The sequence below is a fragment of the Echeneis naucrates genome, chromosome 22, assembly GCF_900963305.1.
Source record: "Echeneis naucrates chromosome 22, fEcheNa1.1, whole genome shotgun sequence".
Taxonomy (NCBI): domain Eukaryota; kingdom Metazoa; phylum Chordata; class Actinopteri; order Carangiformes; family Echeneidae; genus Echeneis; species Echeneis naucrates.
This window is the reverse complement of record NC_042532.1, coordinates 7,370,938-7,388,337: the sequence shown is the minus strand read 5'-3', so window position 1 is coordinate 7,388,337 and position 17,400 is coordinate 7,370,938. Positions and strand designations below refer to the sequence as shown.

Sequence of the window (17,400 nt, the reverse complement as noted above, 5' to 3'; positions counted from 1 at the left end):
TAACCTGATTTACTGAATTCAGTGATGAATAGTCAGTGAAATTCAATGCACTCTTTGGATGGGAGCTGACAAAAAAAATTAAAGGTACTGCAAATTCTAAAATTGACAATTTGTAAAAGCGGTATCATTCAGACACTTCGTGTAGTTTTCCACTTAAACTAGAAAATAAAGGTATAAAGTGCAGGGGATTTACTACAAAGGCTTTATTCTCGGAAAGAAGCAGGATGTGTTTTTGACTGACTGATAGGTAGGTCATTTCTAAAACTTGTTCAGATTGTGTAAAACATACTATCTGTCCCTGGACTGGGGAGAGGCACTTACAGCGTCATTGTCCTCACCCTCCTCCCAATCAGACTCCCCCCTGCTCGACCCCTCCCACATTTAGTGTGTCTGCTCCGCAGTGACATCACAGCTTTAAATATTCCCGTCTCTTCCATCGTCCTCATCCTCACCGCCCAGCCGGCGATGTGTTTGTAGCTCAGCCCGCCACAAGTCCAGCCAGAGCCCCACAGCAGCAGCAGCACTTTCTGCTTTCAGCGCCTACCGGGAACCAGTGCGGGGAAGAAAGGGGAGGTGGTGAAGCAGTGGACAGAGCTGAGTCGGGCGTGGTATCCAGAGAAGGAAAAGCTCATCTGTGTCGGCAAAACTTGATAAAGTATAATCCATAATGTCGCTGTCGGTGCCGCAGAACGGAGTGAAGGCGGACAACGAGCCCGTTATCGAGCTGTTTGTGAAGGTAAGACTCGGACCAAGACCAAGTGGCCCAAGAGAAGTTTTTCATATTTGGTGAAACCCAACGTGCATCACTTCATTGCGGTGCTGACTGTGTAATTTGTCTCTTGGAAAAAGACAAAGCGCCATGGCTATTCTTCCTCCAGATTAGTTTATTGTAGAGATAAAGCGTCTTAAGCTAGCGGCGCGTGAGTATCTCCTTCGCGGATGTTGTGTGTTTGATATCCGGTCCGGACAACAGTTATTGTGCTCGTTAATAAAAATTTGTAACGTTTCCAGCCATAACGGCCTCTGCCGTTGTGGCCATGTGGAGCCTGCGGTGTCAGCAGCAGGGCGGATACATCGCGGGGAAGGACGAGCCTCCCAGGCGCTAATTCTCCAACAAAAGCTCGATAGCAGAGCTCCAGTCCTGCACATTTCTATTTCTTCGGTTACTGTAGATGTATTTCTGAGGTGACTGCTGAAAATGTCCAGCCTCCTAAAGTGATGGATTATTCAGAAAGTGCATTAATCTTCTCTGTATGATATCTTTTGGGGTGTCCTGTCGGGACAGGGCATTGTTAGAGATGATCACTAATAAGACAGGAACATGATGGAGAACTATTTCCACTGTATGCTACAGCCAATTGTCATTCGTCCTGACACTGGTGATGTGTGTTGTTTTTTATGGTAAACACAATCAATCACATTTGTACCATGGTGGCCCATGAAAGAGTGTGACGGATACTCTTAAGAGATTTAGTTATACTACAATCACACTCCTATTTCCTTCCCTTAAACTGTGCTCATGCATATGAGTATGATGATGTTGACGGTGGTGATCGTGGTGGAGGAGGGTAGTCAATGGCTGTTTTCTTTTCTTCAGCCTGTTGCTTTGGAGGGCGGGAAAATGACAGAGGGGGGAAAAGGGAGGGGTGGGGGGGCAGAACGGACTGTTTAAGGGGGGGGGGGGGGGGGGTGGGGTGCTGAATCTCCTGGGAGAGCATGGAGGAGCTAGTGCAGTTGGATGTCACTGACCCAAACACTCACTATTAATGGTTGCTTTCCCTACTTGTGTATACTTATATTAATCATGATAAAACATGCTTATTAGCCAATCTACCTTCTTTAGATTTAATCAGATTTTACATTTATGACCTGGCCTGTGCCACACTGTCAGCCCAGCCCTGTAAAAGTGTGATTGTAAAGTGGCATTAACTGTGAAAAATGTGATATTCAGCTATCCAACATCTGCCTGCATCCAGTAAATATACCCAGATCTATTTGTCTTGTTACTGTTTACTCTGGGACTCCTTTTTATTGTTAGGTGTTGATGAGGCAGAGCAGACTGAACTACAGCCTCAACTGCCTCTCACAGCCTTCGGGAGGGGTTACATCATCCTCAGGCTTGGAAGGTTTACATATGTGGCCAACTCTTCCCTCTCAGCCCCTCCCTCTGGGGCTGCATGGCTCATTGTGTACAGAAGTTTCTTCCACTGGGTGTTTTTTTTTTTTTTTTTTTTTTTTTTTCCTAGATGTGTCTGTCATTGGGACATGATAGCCTTTTGGCTCCACTGCTCTAGCACGTCTCTGAATATCCTACATGTCCATATCTATTATTGATGCCAGTGTTCTTGCAGTGCTGTGTTAAACACAGTCATAGGAGACAAAGGCAGGTAAATAGGTTGCCATAGGCACAGTGGTCGAAGATGGGCCTCTGGGAACAGCTGATAAAGAGCTGTGTGTGCTGTCCATGCACAGCAGTGTCAGATCTGTCAGGGGACTGCCACATATCAACGCTGAGTAATTATACTTCTAGTACATGAGTTGCTACATTGTCTGTCTAAATAGACTGAGCAGCTTCGGCACTGTTTAGCCATTAACAGCAGTTGACCCTCACACTTTGATGATTTTGCACTACCTGCAGTTTTTATCACACTAGTTATGGCATTGCTATGGGAAAACTTTACTCTGTACTCATCCTTAAGGGTGGGGAGGCTTAGCTCGGCATTGTCAGCGTTTCTTACTTTTACTTGCAAATGAGCATGATCTAATGACTTAGAGGGTGGTTCGACCTTTGACCTCATCAGAATACAGCAGATTAGATATAATTTTGCACATGAATACTAGGCTCGTTGAGTAAACTGGCGAATCTCTCTTTCCAACATCTTCACATATTGATTTCACTTGGTGCTTCCACTCATCACATAGTTGAAGTGGTAACATGAAACTATGTCTATACTGATCATAACACTACCTGATGGAGTGAGAGTATGAGTGATTTTCTTGAAAGCCATTTGGACATGGCTTAGTTAGTTGTATTGTGTTACTTCAACTTGATGGTGAAGGAGATTCACTGCTGAAGGGAATGATTGTTGTCACAATATCAGCACAGGTCAGGTTATGTTTTCATTCAGTTTTTCACAGTTTTCCTCAGCTGCTCTGTATTAATGCAGACTATTGAGTCATTAGCCACCACCGTATGGCCTGACTCTATGGTTGTGAACCGAATATAGCTGAGTGACGAGAAGCAGGCAGGCTTTATCTCAACTCGTGTATGTTGGCTGCAACTGTGCCAAGGTCTCATTACTAATTGGAAAGCCTCTTGTTGCCTCTAGACTACCATACTCTTGCCAGCAGTGACAGCATAGCCAGTAAACATGTTGGAAGAAGTGCTTTTAAGTTTGGATTACACAAGAGACCGTCTGTGTTAGTATTTCTCCTTTGGAACAGTCCCTTGGGAGCAGTGTAGTTCAAAGCCAACAAGATGGCAGATGAGCCCCAATAAAGCAGTACTTCTGTAGAGACAGTCAGGGTAAAGTCAGTAAAAGGAATTAACAAGTTGCAGTTCCAATTCAGACCTCTCAACTCTCTCTGCTTGGGCCACTAAATACGTCCAATGCTCATTTAAACTCATAGTTAGCATGAGGACCCTGCTCAGATTTTATTTAAATGGCTTTGGGAAGAGCTGCTCATATCCTACTGTGCTATGAGCCACAACATGTGACAATCAGACTGAAGACATGTGATGTACCGGTTTAATGGAAACACAACAACCCTTTGAAGCAGTTACTTTGCTCATTGCAGGTGCATGAAAGTACATACAAGGAAAAGTGCGACATGGACACTTTTTTTTTTTTTTTTAAACTAGTGTGCAATCAACCTATAGGACGATGTTAATCATAATGTTGAGCCAGGGGCTTGCTTAAACTGCACATGAAGTTTGCTTACTTTCTGCATGTTGCTTTTCACTTAAAATAAATCCTTTATATCCCATTTGGGTGGCCTGGGTGGTATTCCAGGAATGTGAGCCTTACTTTTCAGTAGGAAAGCCAGTAGAACACTTTATGTTCCAAGTATATAGCAATACTGCAGTCAGCATTATGAGTTATGGTACAAAGATTAATAGCTTTTTACTGTTGGAGAGTGCTGTGTTGTTACTTTGAATTTGCTTTTGCAGCACCTGACCTGTCACTGTGTCTTCTCTGTAACTATCTGGTTGACTGACTCTTTGGAAACTGGCCTAATCCCTCTGGCAGTGTGTTATTACACCAAACTGAAGTAAGGCAATCACTGTTTGTATAAATGGGGAAAGGCTTATTTCAAGCTTATTTATGGTTATGTCAAAACATTATAGGCTAGATCATTGCTACACTTAGGTACACATGACCCTTGTTGTGCCTGAATAAAAGTCTCAGATATAATATCATGTTGTGCCAGTATAGCCAGCGGAAACGCTTAGTTTAGTCTAATAGGCAAAGGAAGAGGGTGTCTCATTTGTGCAGGAACCAGTGCCTAATGAGGCATTTCTCCTACAAGCTCAATGACAGGAAGTGAGGCCAGCCTAGAACAACGTAGATCTGAGACTTCAAAGACAAACACATTCAGAACTCTTGCTTGTTGATGGGGTTTTACTTATGGGCCCATAAAGATGTCCAGGCCACTGCAGCTGTAACCTACCAGTTCGGGTTTCAGAAGAAAATCTGCCTCTGACTTCACTTCTGCTTCTTTGTTAAATAATCTTCACTGTCATAGGTGGCACGTGGCTCCTAAAATGAGCAAGGTCTGCCCTGTCACTATACTTGTAACCTAATCAGTGTCAGCATGATCCAATCTGCTTGTGTTACAGATGCAATGTTCTTCATAGCACAGACTACTGACCTACTGATGTCATCCAAAGCGAACATGAACATGGAGGATAGAGTGACAGGGCAGCTTCTTTTTACCTGGTTCATTCTAAAGTCGGCCCTAGATGTGTAAAATAACGATGAAGACTGTCCTAATACCCATCCTCATGGACTGACAGACTTAGAAGCAAGTTCCTGTTCAGGCCATGATAGTTTTGGGCTATCCCAACGGAAAATTGTCAAGTGAACAAGCCATCCCCAGCACAAATTTTGGGCTCTCTAGCCATACTTTCCATACCTCCACATATCTGTAGACCCGAGGAAATTACCCACATTTCTTACAGTTATAATGTTCAAAACTTCTTTACAGTGGTTGCCAAGAGATACCTGGTCGTGTACATGGAAAAAAAGCATTGACATGTAAGTAAACAGTTGTAACTCATTGCTGATTCATAGTTGGAGCTATATCTGGTTTTTTGTCCTATGAGGATATTGTGATTAAAATCTGACACTGTGTCATCCCATCTGATTGGGGATAACTATTGTGTTCACTACAGGAAATCAAAAATTTTAAATCAATGGTCCCAAACTCAACATATCTGGCTTGTGTGGTAATGGCACATTGTCAGTGTGTTTCTTCCCGAGGCAGGTTCACAGCTGTCTATATGAGACATTTGACCTAACGGAATCGTTAGTTAGAGTTAATTTGGATGGGTTTTACACATATAGGTATGTATGGCTGTCATAGTCTTCAGCCTGGGTCTATCATTGTGCAAGTGGGAGGAGTTGAAGCTTCGACTTCAGTGCGCAGTTGTTTGTGTCCTGCTGGTTCACTGGGGTCTCCAAAATTGCTGTTTTGTTGTTGTTGTGTTTTTTTTTTTTTGTTTGTTTTTTTAAGGAGGGGGTCTCATCACTCACCATGTGTCCAACTTGCAATAGCCTTATCTCCTTCTGCTGTGAGTTTCAATACAGTGGTTCTATTATTGACATAGCTTACATCATTGCTTTAGAATGGTTAAACTTCTTTTGGATTTGAGCTTCAAACTTTCCACAGAAGCCAGTGTTTCTTAGCACTCAGGCACAGAGGGTCTGTGTCTGAGTGGTCTTGAGGTTTCCATTCAATGATGTCAGCTTGAGTCAGAGCCACACCAAGGATGTGATGCTGTTTCCATAATGCAGCAGGGTCTGACTCCTCAGTACACTAATTTCTTTGAGCAATCTGACTTGCGGACCCTGCTCTCATCACCCAGCCAGTCTGGCCCCAGTCATTCAGATAGAAGACCAAAGCTCTAAATCCACTCAGAGCACAGAGCAACAAACTGATGCCCCCTAGACTTTATCATCATCATCATCATCATCATCATGATTACTATTATTTATATAGACATACATTTTTTTTTAAGTCATTTGAAAAGCAGCAAATCCTCACAATAGAGAATGCAGTAGAGAATTACTTTTATTTTTTATTTTTATTTTTATTTTTTTTGCTGAATAATGTTATTTCAGTCAATTTAAGTTACTATAGCTCTGCTCACATCCTCTGCTTGGTTGTTTCTTCACTGAGGATACCAATATTGAAAATGTAAGCATCTTGAAAATAAAGATTGTTAGTGGCCTTCAACTCCTCATGTTTTTCTGGGACTGTGTGCAGTTTATACTCCTTAGTCTCTGTTCATAAACTGCTCCGCACATATCATCACAGGTGTGGGGCTGCTGTTCTGCTGCTGGCCTTGAGTTCCAATTTCCTGGAACTGGACTTTTGGCAAAGCCTTGGCATGTCATGCACCGTTAGTGAAGCCGGCTAAGACCATTGTGGGCTGAGTAACCCTGAGTGTTCATCCAGTTTGTCAGTCTGGTCACAGTCCTCACCTCAACATAGCCTGCATACTTGTCCAGCAAATGGGGAAAGGCATTGCCATGACGTTTCCATGGCTGCCCACTCTCAAACAGACATTCCTGCTGTGTGTCAGAGCAGGAGGAGGAAGGCTGCATTGTCAGTTCCTTATTCGGTCAAAGTGTGGCTGGAACTTGCTGAGCAGCCCACCCAATTTAGAATATGAAGTGTGTTGGGGAGGGAAAGAAAGACACGGGCTGCCATGTTACTAAAATTAGTCTGTGAGCAGAGACTGGGAGGACCATGCTCAGCCTGAACAGGATCCATTGTCCCCTAGTGCTGGCTACTGTAACTCTGGTCTCATATCACCAGTCAGAAAAGAAAGACTTGATGATGAGTGCTTGTAAAAGAAACACGACTTGATAGAATAAAAGGGCTGCTTGTTGAAGGTTAGATGACTGGACTTGTGAAGAGCATACCTCTGTAAAGTGCACATGCATGGCCGTATTATTTTCAAGTACATTCGTTCAGGAACTCATTACGCTTGAGATGCGTCAAACTGGTTGTTACATCAGTGGGTACGTAATAAGTCAAAGAGGAAGCATTAAGAGAAGTGACCTCACTATATCTGAGACATTTTTCTGTGCCTCAGTGACTCTTCTGGTCCCTGATGGACTGAGATTCATTGTCAGACTGTGGGGCAGGCTCAGGCTGTCCTGTACACCTATTCCTAGATAACATCCAGCTTGAGCCTGACTTACACCCTCCGCTGGGCAGCTGTGTGTGTTTGGTATTAAGCAAGCATGTGTTGACACACAGCTCATCTATTGAGCCTAAATAAAGCCTGAGTCTGTTACCAGTGGTCAGCTGTTGCTTCTTTGGCTCACATGTTATTAAAAGTGTTTCACATTGAGGAGAAATCTCAGTATGAATCCTTGGGAAAGAGGGTGTAACCGTTTCTAGGATGTGAGTCATTTTTGACACAGGAGACAAAATAGCAGACTGCTCAGTGTTCCTGTGACCGCTGCTTGTATTTGCAAGTGAATTGCAGGTTTACTTCTTGGAAAATGTGCATCTCTTTCATTGGATGTGCCTTACCTTATAAGGGCTGGCTTGAAACTATTTTTTGCCTGGCTTGTGTGTTTTTATTAGGGTGTTTTTTAGTTTTGTTTTTTTTTTTCAACCCTTGCTAACTGATGACGTTCTTCTACAAACAAAAAGTGCTTTGTGTTGTTGGTGTATAGAAGTTTTCTCCAGAAGCCATTTCTTAATGTCACACTATAATAAGAGCAACTCTATTTCTTAATGTCACACTATAATAAGAGCAACTCTATGTAAAGTGTTAGAGGAAGACAGTAGCCGAAGAGATGTTCTGAATCTCTTTAACCTGGTTTTAAGGTCATAGGCTTTATAGAAAAATCTAATTTTAGTTTCTAATTTTTAATGATCCGCTGAAGTCATTCTCCTAGCACTTATGTGAAATGGTAATCAATGGTGAGGATCACTTTACTTCAGTCAACAGAAAATGTAGGGTAGCTCCTCCTTAACAGTGCAGCAGTGTATGTCACAGACAGCAGAAATGGAGCCACACCAGCATCATCACTTAAACTAGACCAGCACGCTCTTCTGCAGGAGTAACAGGACATTTCTTGAATAGTTTCTCCCTCCTCCCTAAATGCCCAGCCCCCCTCTTGACTCTTCAGAGAGGCCCAGGATAAGGGGAGAGGAATAAAGAGGGAAGACGAGGGAGGAGGAGGAGGAAGAAAAAGAAATAAGCTATGTGCCAAACAGCCTTTGTAGCTTGCCATCTTTCTTCTTTTGCTCATGTAAAATGTCTGTTTATTGTCTTATGTCTGTCTGTTTATTCTAATTTCTCCCCTATTAGTGATTATATATCTCCCTGCCACAGATCCCTGCTATCAGTGTGTTTGGGATGGAGCTGCAGTCTGCTTTGCTGCAGGCTCCAGAGGGTAGGAGCCTTGCCACGGCAGCAGAAACACAAAAAGGGAAAGAAAAGGGTGCAATGTCTTTCTCAGCTGCTGTGGCCTCCTTCTTGGCCACTTGAGACGCAGGACTCAGATGAACTCAGCTTGAAAGCAGCTCACTCTGTTTGACTATATAAACATCTTTAGTTTTTTTTTTATTTATTTATTTATTTTTTTTTATTTACGAACAACATTGCAACGTGTGGTTTGCATTATTGGCATTATTAACCGAGAACTCACTTCTTACAGTTCACCCTAGTTGTTGGTAATTTTGTCACAGTATGTGCTCTGCTTTCCATGTTGTATGTGTATGATCATTGCCATGGGAACAGTTGCTGCTCTTGATCCAGAATGAATAACTGTGGTGCTTTGGGGAAAATGTAGCAATCATCCCATTGATATTTCCCTGATCCCAGTAGGATCAGCTACTATCTGTCTGCTCTAGTGATTGCCAGGAGCCACAATACCCCAGACACTTCACAGCCAAAGCACTATTTTGCAACAGAATCATGTAGGTGAAAAGAGTACTTTCATTGGCTGAACAAAGGCAGTGAACTAATCCACGCTTTTCAGATATTGAATTCAGAAAGGGGGAGAGGGAGGAGACAGCCACAGTACAATGGGAGCCAGCAGGCAGATCAAACAGAGCCATCCCACTGGGCATCACACAGAGGACAACAGCAGCCAGCCTGTCCACACCAGCAAGAAGCTGGACTGGCTCAATGCTACTATTGAGGACAGTTTGGCATCTTGAATATTAAACACCTATTTTGTATGAGGGCGCTGGTGAGCTAAAAACTGATTTAACCTGTATTCTTATCGCTAAATCTGTCAGCAACAACGGTCTTTTTGCATTTGACATACATGAAACACTTTGCATATCACCTCTGCAGTTTGAAAAGTGCAGAGGCAATGAACGAGGAGTGACCCGAAACACAATAGGCTGACATAATAGAAATGATATTCAGCTGCTTCAGAGGCTTTGCTACAGTATTGTTCTGAATGAAGAGGTGCATTCCAGAGCGCAGATACTTGAATGACCTCCATGCTTGTCCTTGTGAATACATGAATAGGTGAGGTTGTTTTTATGAAGTAAAATTATGTCAATGAAATGTTTTTTGTCAATGTACCATGAATGACAAGGAGCAGATGAGAAAAGTATCTGACTTCAGTTTCACAATGTTGGCTATCAGTTTTAGTAGGATGTGGCTTAACTGAATAGCCTGTAGGTTTTCTCAGACAGGACTGTGCAGCAGCAAGCAGAGCAGATTTCATTTAAATACTGCTCTTAGCTCAGTTAATCAAATGAAATGCTTATTCTCCCTTCTGAGGCAGAGTCCAAACCATATTTGTACTTTTCTAAACTCTCCTCACTCACTGCATGGCTGTGAGTGTTGCAAAGCAAGCGGTAATCTAATGGGAGGACAAGAAATATTGGAGCGCAGTAGAAAAGAGATGGATGGTTGTGGGGAGGGCAGAAGATATCACTGACAGTTTGCAGAACCTTCCCATGGTTTTTCTGACTGCATTTGAGAGGGGGTATAGAAAGCTCTCATACTGTGTAGGGGGGTTTGGGCTTTACTGCTGGTTGTTCATAAGTTCAGCTTTCAAATAAGAAGTTTCTTACACTTCGATGTGAAAAAGAATAATCTCAAAATCAAATTATGCCTTGTTCTGTCACTGAGCAATTACCATTCCCCATAATTCAGAAGGCACATGCTACTGTCCTGTGTTTTGCAGTTTAAAGGAGGAGACACTCAGAGGGCCATCAGAACCTTAATCACTCCAGAAGTTTCCTCTCACTCATTGGTGGCAGTAATACAGAGTAATGGAGGTGGAAGTGTGCTGAAGCATTTAAGACAAGGGGCTCACCGCTCTTCTTTTCTGTTCCTTCTCAAGTACTTCAGAAGGCAGTCTGTGCTGTGTATGAAAGAGTTGTTGTCTGGAATGGGCCCTCTCTGAGCAAGTGTAATAAAATGCCTGGGGCCATAGAGATTGTGAAACAGAGATGGGATCTGTACTAAAATTATTGGGACCTGTTTCAATGTATCTATAAATTAAGTGCTGTCAGTGTAGAAACTTGCTCCAGATATTTTTAGAGCTTGCAGTGATTAAATATGGAGTGCTTCCACCTTTTCAGTCTTCAGAAATGATACCTTTTGATATGTTGATGATAGTTAATCAGCCCCTTTCCTAACTCACTATCTCTCTGTTTATTTAAGGCGGGTAGTGATGGCGAGAGCATCGGGAACTGCCCCTTCTCTCAAAGGCTCTTCATGATCCTGTGGCTTAAAGGAGTAGTCTTCAATGTCACCACAGTTGACCTCAAGAGGTAAGTCCAGCTCCTATTCTCTTCATCGATTCATTTCCATCTCATCTTCATCTCATTGGCTGTGAAATGAGGATTAAAAAAAAGTTATGCTCATTTTCCTCTTACCCATCTTCTGGGTATTTCTATCAAGGCCTCAGCGCCTCCATAATGCTTTGATCCTGCCCCACCTCTAACACACTTGCTGCTTCCCCACTGCTTATTTGGTTTTCCCATGACCCTTTCCCAGGCTGAAGAAAATCAGAGAAAAATAAACACAGAGAAACTGGAGGTTCTATTTAAGGTTCTTCACTTGGCTCACTTCCTGCCTAGATTTTGGTGAGCAACATGTTATTTTTCATGCCTGGGACCAGAAAACTGGTGAGCCTCTGCAATTTTAACTGGACCCCCCTCCCATTTTATTTTTTTACAGTTCCAAGAGAACATTCGTTCACATGTGGAATCCAGTACTAGAAGCTCTTTACCAAACCCACTATGTTTCTGTCTGTGTGATTCATCTAAATGCTCCCTCAATGTTTTTCCACTTACTAAACCAGGACGCGCAAGTTCCAGATTATTTTCAGCTATGGCTGATGGTCAGATGGACGTCTGGTGTGTTTGACTCAGAGGTTCGAATGTGATGTAATGTTCCAAAGTGTAGTTCATCCTTGTGGCAGCTGGTTGAACACCAGATGCCTCCTACTCCTCTGGGACATGGCAATAACTGTGTGCTGACAACACACAACGGAGATGTAATTGATAAATACTGTTTTCTTTCATCCAGCTTGAAGGAGGAAAGCAGTGTCAGATATTGGGTTGTAATTCATGCCTGTCATTCAAAAAGAGTGCATAGGTTTGGGTACATTTGCATGTGTTTTCCCTGGCCTGTAACATAAAACCCAGTCTGCTGATATCCTGTATAAGGCAATGGAGGATGTCCGCCTACTTAGCAATGTTCCTTTAGCCCTCGCTCCTCAAACAACCCTTTGTTTTACTAGGACAACAGATTCACCCGTTGCCTTTTCCGTGCCATACAGTGTCTGCAATCTAGAGTCAACATGAAACAGCTGTTTTGCAAAAAGGGGCATGCTCGCCATACCCATGGTTTGTTTATTGTAGTATTTAAACTGAAGACATTTCATTTTGTTGATGGAAGTGAAAGTCTCATGTTATTCCCCTGTGTGGCTATGTTTTATGTTTCCTGAGTTTGTCGTGGGTCAAGGCTTTCTGGTTAATATTTGGTTCTACGATTAAAGATTGTTACCCACTCCTCTGTGATAATATGGGCTTAGGGTGCCACTTCTGCTCTGCATGCCAAAGATTTGAAGTAATTTCCCATTGTTTTTTTCTTTTTCTTTTTTTTTTGTGTGTGTGCTTGGGTGGCTTCTCCCAAAACTCAGTCACTATTACTAATATTGCCACACCACAAACATGAAGCATTAAAGAATTTCCAGGGATGGATGTTTTATATTAAATAAACAGAAAAGTCACATTATCTGCTATCTTATACCCATCTGTTTGGCTCTAAGCTGTTGAGTCAGTTATAGCCACACTACTCATCCAACACATGCTCAATTTTGTTTGTATGTTTGTGTCATCTGCCTGCCTGAGATATTGAAGCAATTAATAAAGATGACGACAAGGTGGCTCTTGGGAATTTTTTATTTGTGTTTTGTTGTTGTTTTTTGACTATCTAAGTGCAGCTGGTTATCACAGAGCAAGAGCACACTGTTTCTTGAATTATAAGAAGTGAATAAAATAAATATTTAAGTATTTCACCAGAATAAATCAGAGCGGTTATGAGTCTTATCTTAAGACCTTTATCACTAAAACAGTGTAAGTACTCGGTGTGCTATTGCAAACTAACAATGTTTACATGAAAAATGTGTACATGCATCGTAAAATGGCTTTAATTGGTTGTATGGTTCGATGCTGCTTGTTTTCAATCCACTGAAATTCCCCCCCATCTCTGTCCACCAGGAAGCCGGCAGACCTCCAGAATCTGGCCCCTGGTACACACCCACCTTTCATCACCTTCAACGGTGAGGTCAAAACTGACGTCAACAAGATCGAGGAGTTCCTTGAGGATGTCCTCTGCCCACCCAAGTGAGTGCCTCCCTGTTCATGGGCTAACAGCTTGCTAACACACTGCAGTGCTGCCACTGTCTGGTAGCTTGTCCATGATCCTTGACAACAAACAAAGAGCAGAGACCTTGCATATATTTAACCTGAGAAATTGTTTATTTATTCTAAATTATCAACCAACTATTTTCAGAAGCACATAATTTCAGATTAGATACTTTCGTGAGATTCAACAACAGTAGGATGGTATATGTTAAACTGAGTCAAAATACACTGCATCGCTTATTCATCTTAATTTTTGTATTGCAAATGGCCAGGATGTAGACAGAAAAATTTCAGAATATCACCAGACTTACCATTTTAAAGTCCTCATAATTGCAACATTAATGTTGACCTGTTTGCCCCTCTGTTCAGGTACATTAAGCTTGGTGCAAGACACCCAGAGTCAAACACAGCTGGTATGGACATCTTTGCCAAGTTTTCAGCATTCATCAAGAACTCCAAACCAGATGCAAACGAGGGTAAGTGACCTGTGTTTGCTTGACACGTACACTGGTTAAGAACAGAGACCAGAAACCTCCCTTTTGTGTAGGGAGAATTATCTGGTTGCTAGGCAGCATTGTAAGCCCTGTGCTGATTGGTGGATTGTTGGCTTCATTCAGGAACACAGAGCTTTTGTTCTGCCCTCTCCTCCAGCCTCCTCCTCATGCTCTGTCTCACCTGGTAGAGCTCTGTGGAAAAACACTTCCTGACAGTGAACTGCTCTTTAAATGTCATCCATCCTGCTCTTAGTTTATGAACCACGGCGTCCTCAAGAGAAAGACAATATCATGAACCTACCAGATAAGATAATTTGAATACTGCCATAATTATGTAATCTTTTGTCTTGGAGTTTCTGTTATTTCCTGGGTGAAACACTTCATGGAGCAACTTCCTGGACTGATGTTTATAACATCCAAAATAAAGAGATTGTACCACATTTTCCTTGGCTGTTTTCCACGATGGGAAAATATTGAAGTGTGCTGAGGTGGATATGAAAGCCAAGGCTATGTCAACAAGAGTTTCGGCCTGATTATCATTGTTCAATGATAAGGGCTTTCCAAGGCTTTCCGCAGGACTGCTGAGTCAAGTCTACAGCTATGTTCATATATTTTTCAAGAACAGAGTAAAGTGCTGATGAGTAATCTACAGATGGATTATATCCAACCAATCACATTCTGTAGTTTTTTTTAAATATGGAGTGTTTGGTTAAGTGGGTATTCAGAGCATTTTAAACGGGGTATTTGTAACTGGGCTGTTGTATTACACAGTTGTGATGTTATACATGTGTTGAAGTAACAGCTCCTCCTGTCAGGTTTCATTCTTTGTATACTTTGTGATGAATTACTGCCCTCTTGTGGTTGGCTTGCAGACAGCAGAGTATGGAAAGTTGAAAACTGCCAGCATTGCTCATACTGACTATATGATGTTCAGTGTGAGCAATGAATCCACTGCTTAGCCTGAAGTGCGTTTTACAATATCTCTTCTGTCTCTACCTAGCTCTGGAGCGTGGGCTGCTGAAGACTCTCCAGAAGCTGGATGAGTATCTGCACTCACCGCTGCCTGATGAAATAGACCACAATAGCATTGAGGACGTCAAGGTCTCCAACCGCAAGTTCCTGGATGGTGATGAAATGACTCTTGCTGACTGCAACCTGCTGCCCAAGCTGCATATAGTTAAGGTGAGTTAGGAAAACTGAAGTATAGCTCCACCCAACTTCAGCCTAACTGGTGAGAACCACCAGAGTGAGAGAAGATGTTTCTATGCCTTTGAGACAATGAGCGCTGTGTTCACAATCTATCACTGTTGATGTTAATATTTCTCAAAATCAGTTTCATGACAGTAATACAAAGCTCTAGGAGTCTAAAAAAATGATTTCCATTATCAAAAATAATTTCGAAGATTAATGCATATAATCTCAAATTAGATGAAAATTAAATCACAATTTCTCTTAGGCCATAATGTCTTGTTTTGTTTGACAAACAACTCAAAATCCAAAGGTATTCAGTTTACCATGATTATACAAGGAAAGGAGAAAACCTTCACATCACATTTTAAAAGTGGGTAAATGTGAATTAATGACCCAGCTGTCAGTATATATTAATACTGACAGCTGGTGTAGGCAGACGGTAGGCAGACGGTCTTTTTTCTTTGTTTTTTTTTTCTTCTTCCCCTTTTTTAAATAATTATACTAAGTTCATGGAGAACTATACAACTATTACAAGCATTAAACCTCAGAGGATTGGCATCATGAGATAATTTGTTAGACAACTAGAGTGTTTTTAACATTAATAATTTCAAGGCTTCAACAAATTCTTGTCTCAATTTTAATTGTAAATTTAAATTATGTCACTTTTTTAAAAGCAGTGAAAAATGTTTTTCAGACTGTACTTGAGCCCAAAATGTGTAACTGAGTGGTTAATTTAGCCCAAAGAATCAGTTAATCCATTTACCTGCAGATTAATCTTTCACACGTATGTCATCAATTATCACATTCTTCAATTATTAGACAGATTTGATGGCTACCAAGCAAATGCAAAGAAGCAAACAAAAATACTACACACGGTGAATCTAAAGAGAAGATTTAGTAGTTCCATTTGTTAGCTTTATCATGAATTTGTTTATTATTTCTTTCATTTATGGATTGTGTTACCTCTCCACGCAGGTGGTAGCCAAAAAGTACAGAGGTTTCGACATCCCCAAAGAAATGACAGCCATCTGGAAGTACCTGAATATTGCCTACACACGCGAAGAATTCACCAACACCTGCCCCAGTGACAAGGAGATCGAAATTGCCTACGCAGATGTAGCCAAGAGGCTGGTCAAATAAACTCCTCTGTCCTGACCACCTCCCTTCATCCGTCACAGCCTAACCCCCTCCTCTAGACTACTCCTGTACACTCCTCTCTCCTTAGCACCAGGACTGATGTGCTCATTCACGAGAAAGAAAAAAACTCTGGACTTCTTTTTCCTTCTCTCCTCATTTAGAGCAAAATCTCCAATGCATGAACCTTTTTTCTTTTTTTATGAAAATTTAGTTGGTACAGCAAAAGCCACAGTTGTTCCATCTTGAATTGCTCCTGTCATTTCCTGATGAATGTTGTGAAGCACTGTGAGGTGATGAGGTGACGTAGAATCAGCCAGACAGTGTATCAGTGCCCATCAATGTTGGGAGCCTCATCAAACACCCTCCCTGATAAAGTGACCTTCAAAGTGACCTCTCCGTGCAAAGGTGAAAGGCCATGTGCTGTTAATTTTCTGTTGTCTGTTTTAATATTGAGGTTGCTCTCTTTGGGTATGCTATCAAAATGAAACACTGAGAAGCTTTTTTTTTTTTTTTTTTTTTTTTTTAATATATATATAATTTCCTGTCTTTTGGCCTATTAAGAGACATTGTAAACAGTGTTGAAGCTTCAGTGTTTCAGCTCAAGTATTTGGCTGGTTTAAGTTGAAGCTGAAGCTAATCCAAAATCTGTGGGGTTGACATATCAAGTGAGAGATACTTTATTTTACCGTTAAGATGTTCACAATAAATCAAAACTAACTACAGGTAATGCTACCTGCTATCCATGCTCTGATTTTCCTCGTTGCCTCAATCAGGCAAAAGTCTCGTAGCTCAGCTCAGTAGAATTGTAGGAAATTTTCTTTATCGGCTGAAGTAACAACTCAGGAAGAAAATGACCTGAGGGCTAAAAAAAAAAAAAAAGAAAAAAAAAAAAGAAAGTATTCAACCATATGTAGCTTGCAGACACATTCAACTGGCCTTTTCTAAAGCGTCATATTGCCATGAAAAATGTCCACACAGACACTAGCAACTCTTTCTTATCTTAAACAACAAGGAGGAAAGTCTTTACTTTGTGTTCATGCTGACTGTAGTGGGAGGTCAGATTGCGCATTGCAGACCAAAACACATTATTCTGTTCTCACTGTGGATAGGATAACACTAGTGAAGTTAAAAAAAAAAACAATGAGGAGACCACACATACTCACAGCCTGTTTCTCTGTAGCCTACAGGATGGAGGACACTAATGGGCAGTCAGGCACAAAGAAAAGGCAACAGTAAAGGTATTTATGACAAAATGAACTGAGGAGAGTAGCAATGAAATATACTGTATACCTGCTTGAATTTCACATTCTCGTCATTGTGTAGATTGATCTCTGTGGTAGTGAATGTATGTCATGATACAGTAGCTCCAAAAGTGCTTTAGTTTGGATTAAGCAAAACCTGTTTTGTTTTCTCCAGTTTGTTTTGAAACAAATTTGATTGATAAAGGAATTGTAAATAATTTGTTTTGATTGCTCAGAATACAACG

General features: G+C 41.5%; 1 protein-coding gene across 1 annotated transcript; it reads left to right on the top strand.

Annotated features, from left to right (window-relative positions):
* The first annotated feature begins 434 nt into the window (after positions 1-434).
* On the top strand, positions 435-17,098 carry clic4 (chloride intracellular channel 4). Its single transcript, XM_029494349.1, has 6 exons — positions 435-736; positions 10,880-10,989; positions 12,946-13,071; positions 13,462-13,568; positions 14,587-14,768; positions 15,753-17,098. The coding sequence occupies exons 1-6, from the start codon at positions 668-670 to the stop codon at positions 15,915-15,917; spliced, it is 759 nt and encodes a 252-aa protein (XP_029350209.1). The 5' UTR covers positions 435-667; the 3' UTR covers positions 15,918-17,098.
* Positions 17,099-17,400: the final 302 nt, after the last annotated feature.

What these genes read in the sequence shown, in the direction of transcription:
- clic4 (XM_029494349.1), top strand. Translation starts at nt 668, where the DNA reads ATGTCGCTGTCGGTGCCGCAGAACGGAGTGAAGGCGGACAACGAGCCC. An exon ending in GATGTCCTCTGCCCACCCAA is followed by an intron (nt 13,072 to 13,461) that starts GTGAGTGCCTCC and finishes CCCTCTGTTCAG; the next exon opens with GTACATTAAGCTTGGTGCAA. An exon ending in CAAACCAGATGCAAACGAGG is followed by an intron (nt 13,569 to 14,586) that starts GTAAGTGACCTG and finishes GTCTCTACCTAG; the next exon opens with CTCTGGAGCGTGGGCTGCTG.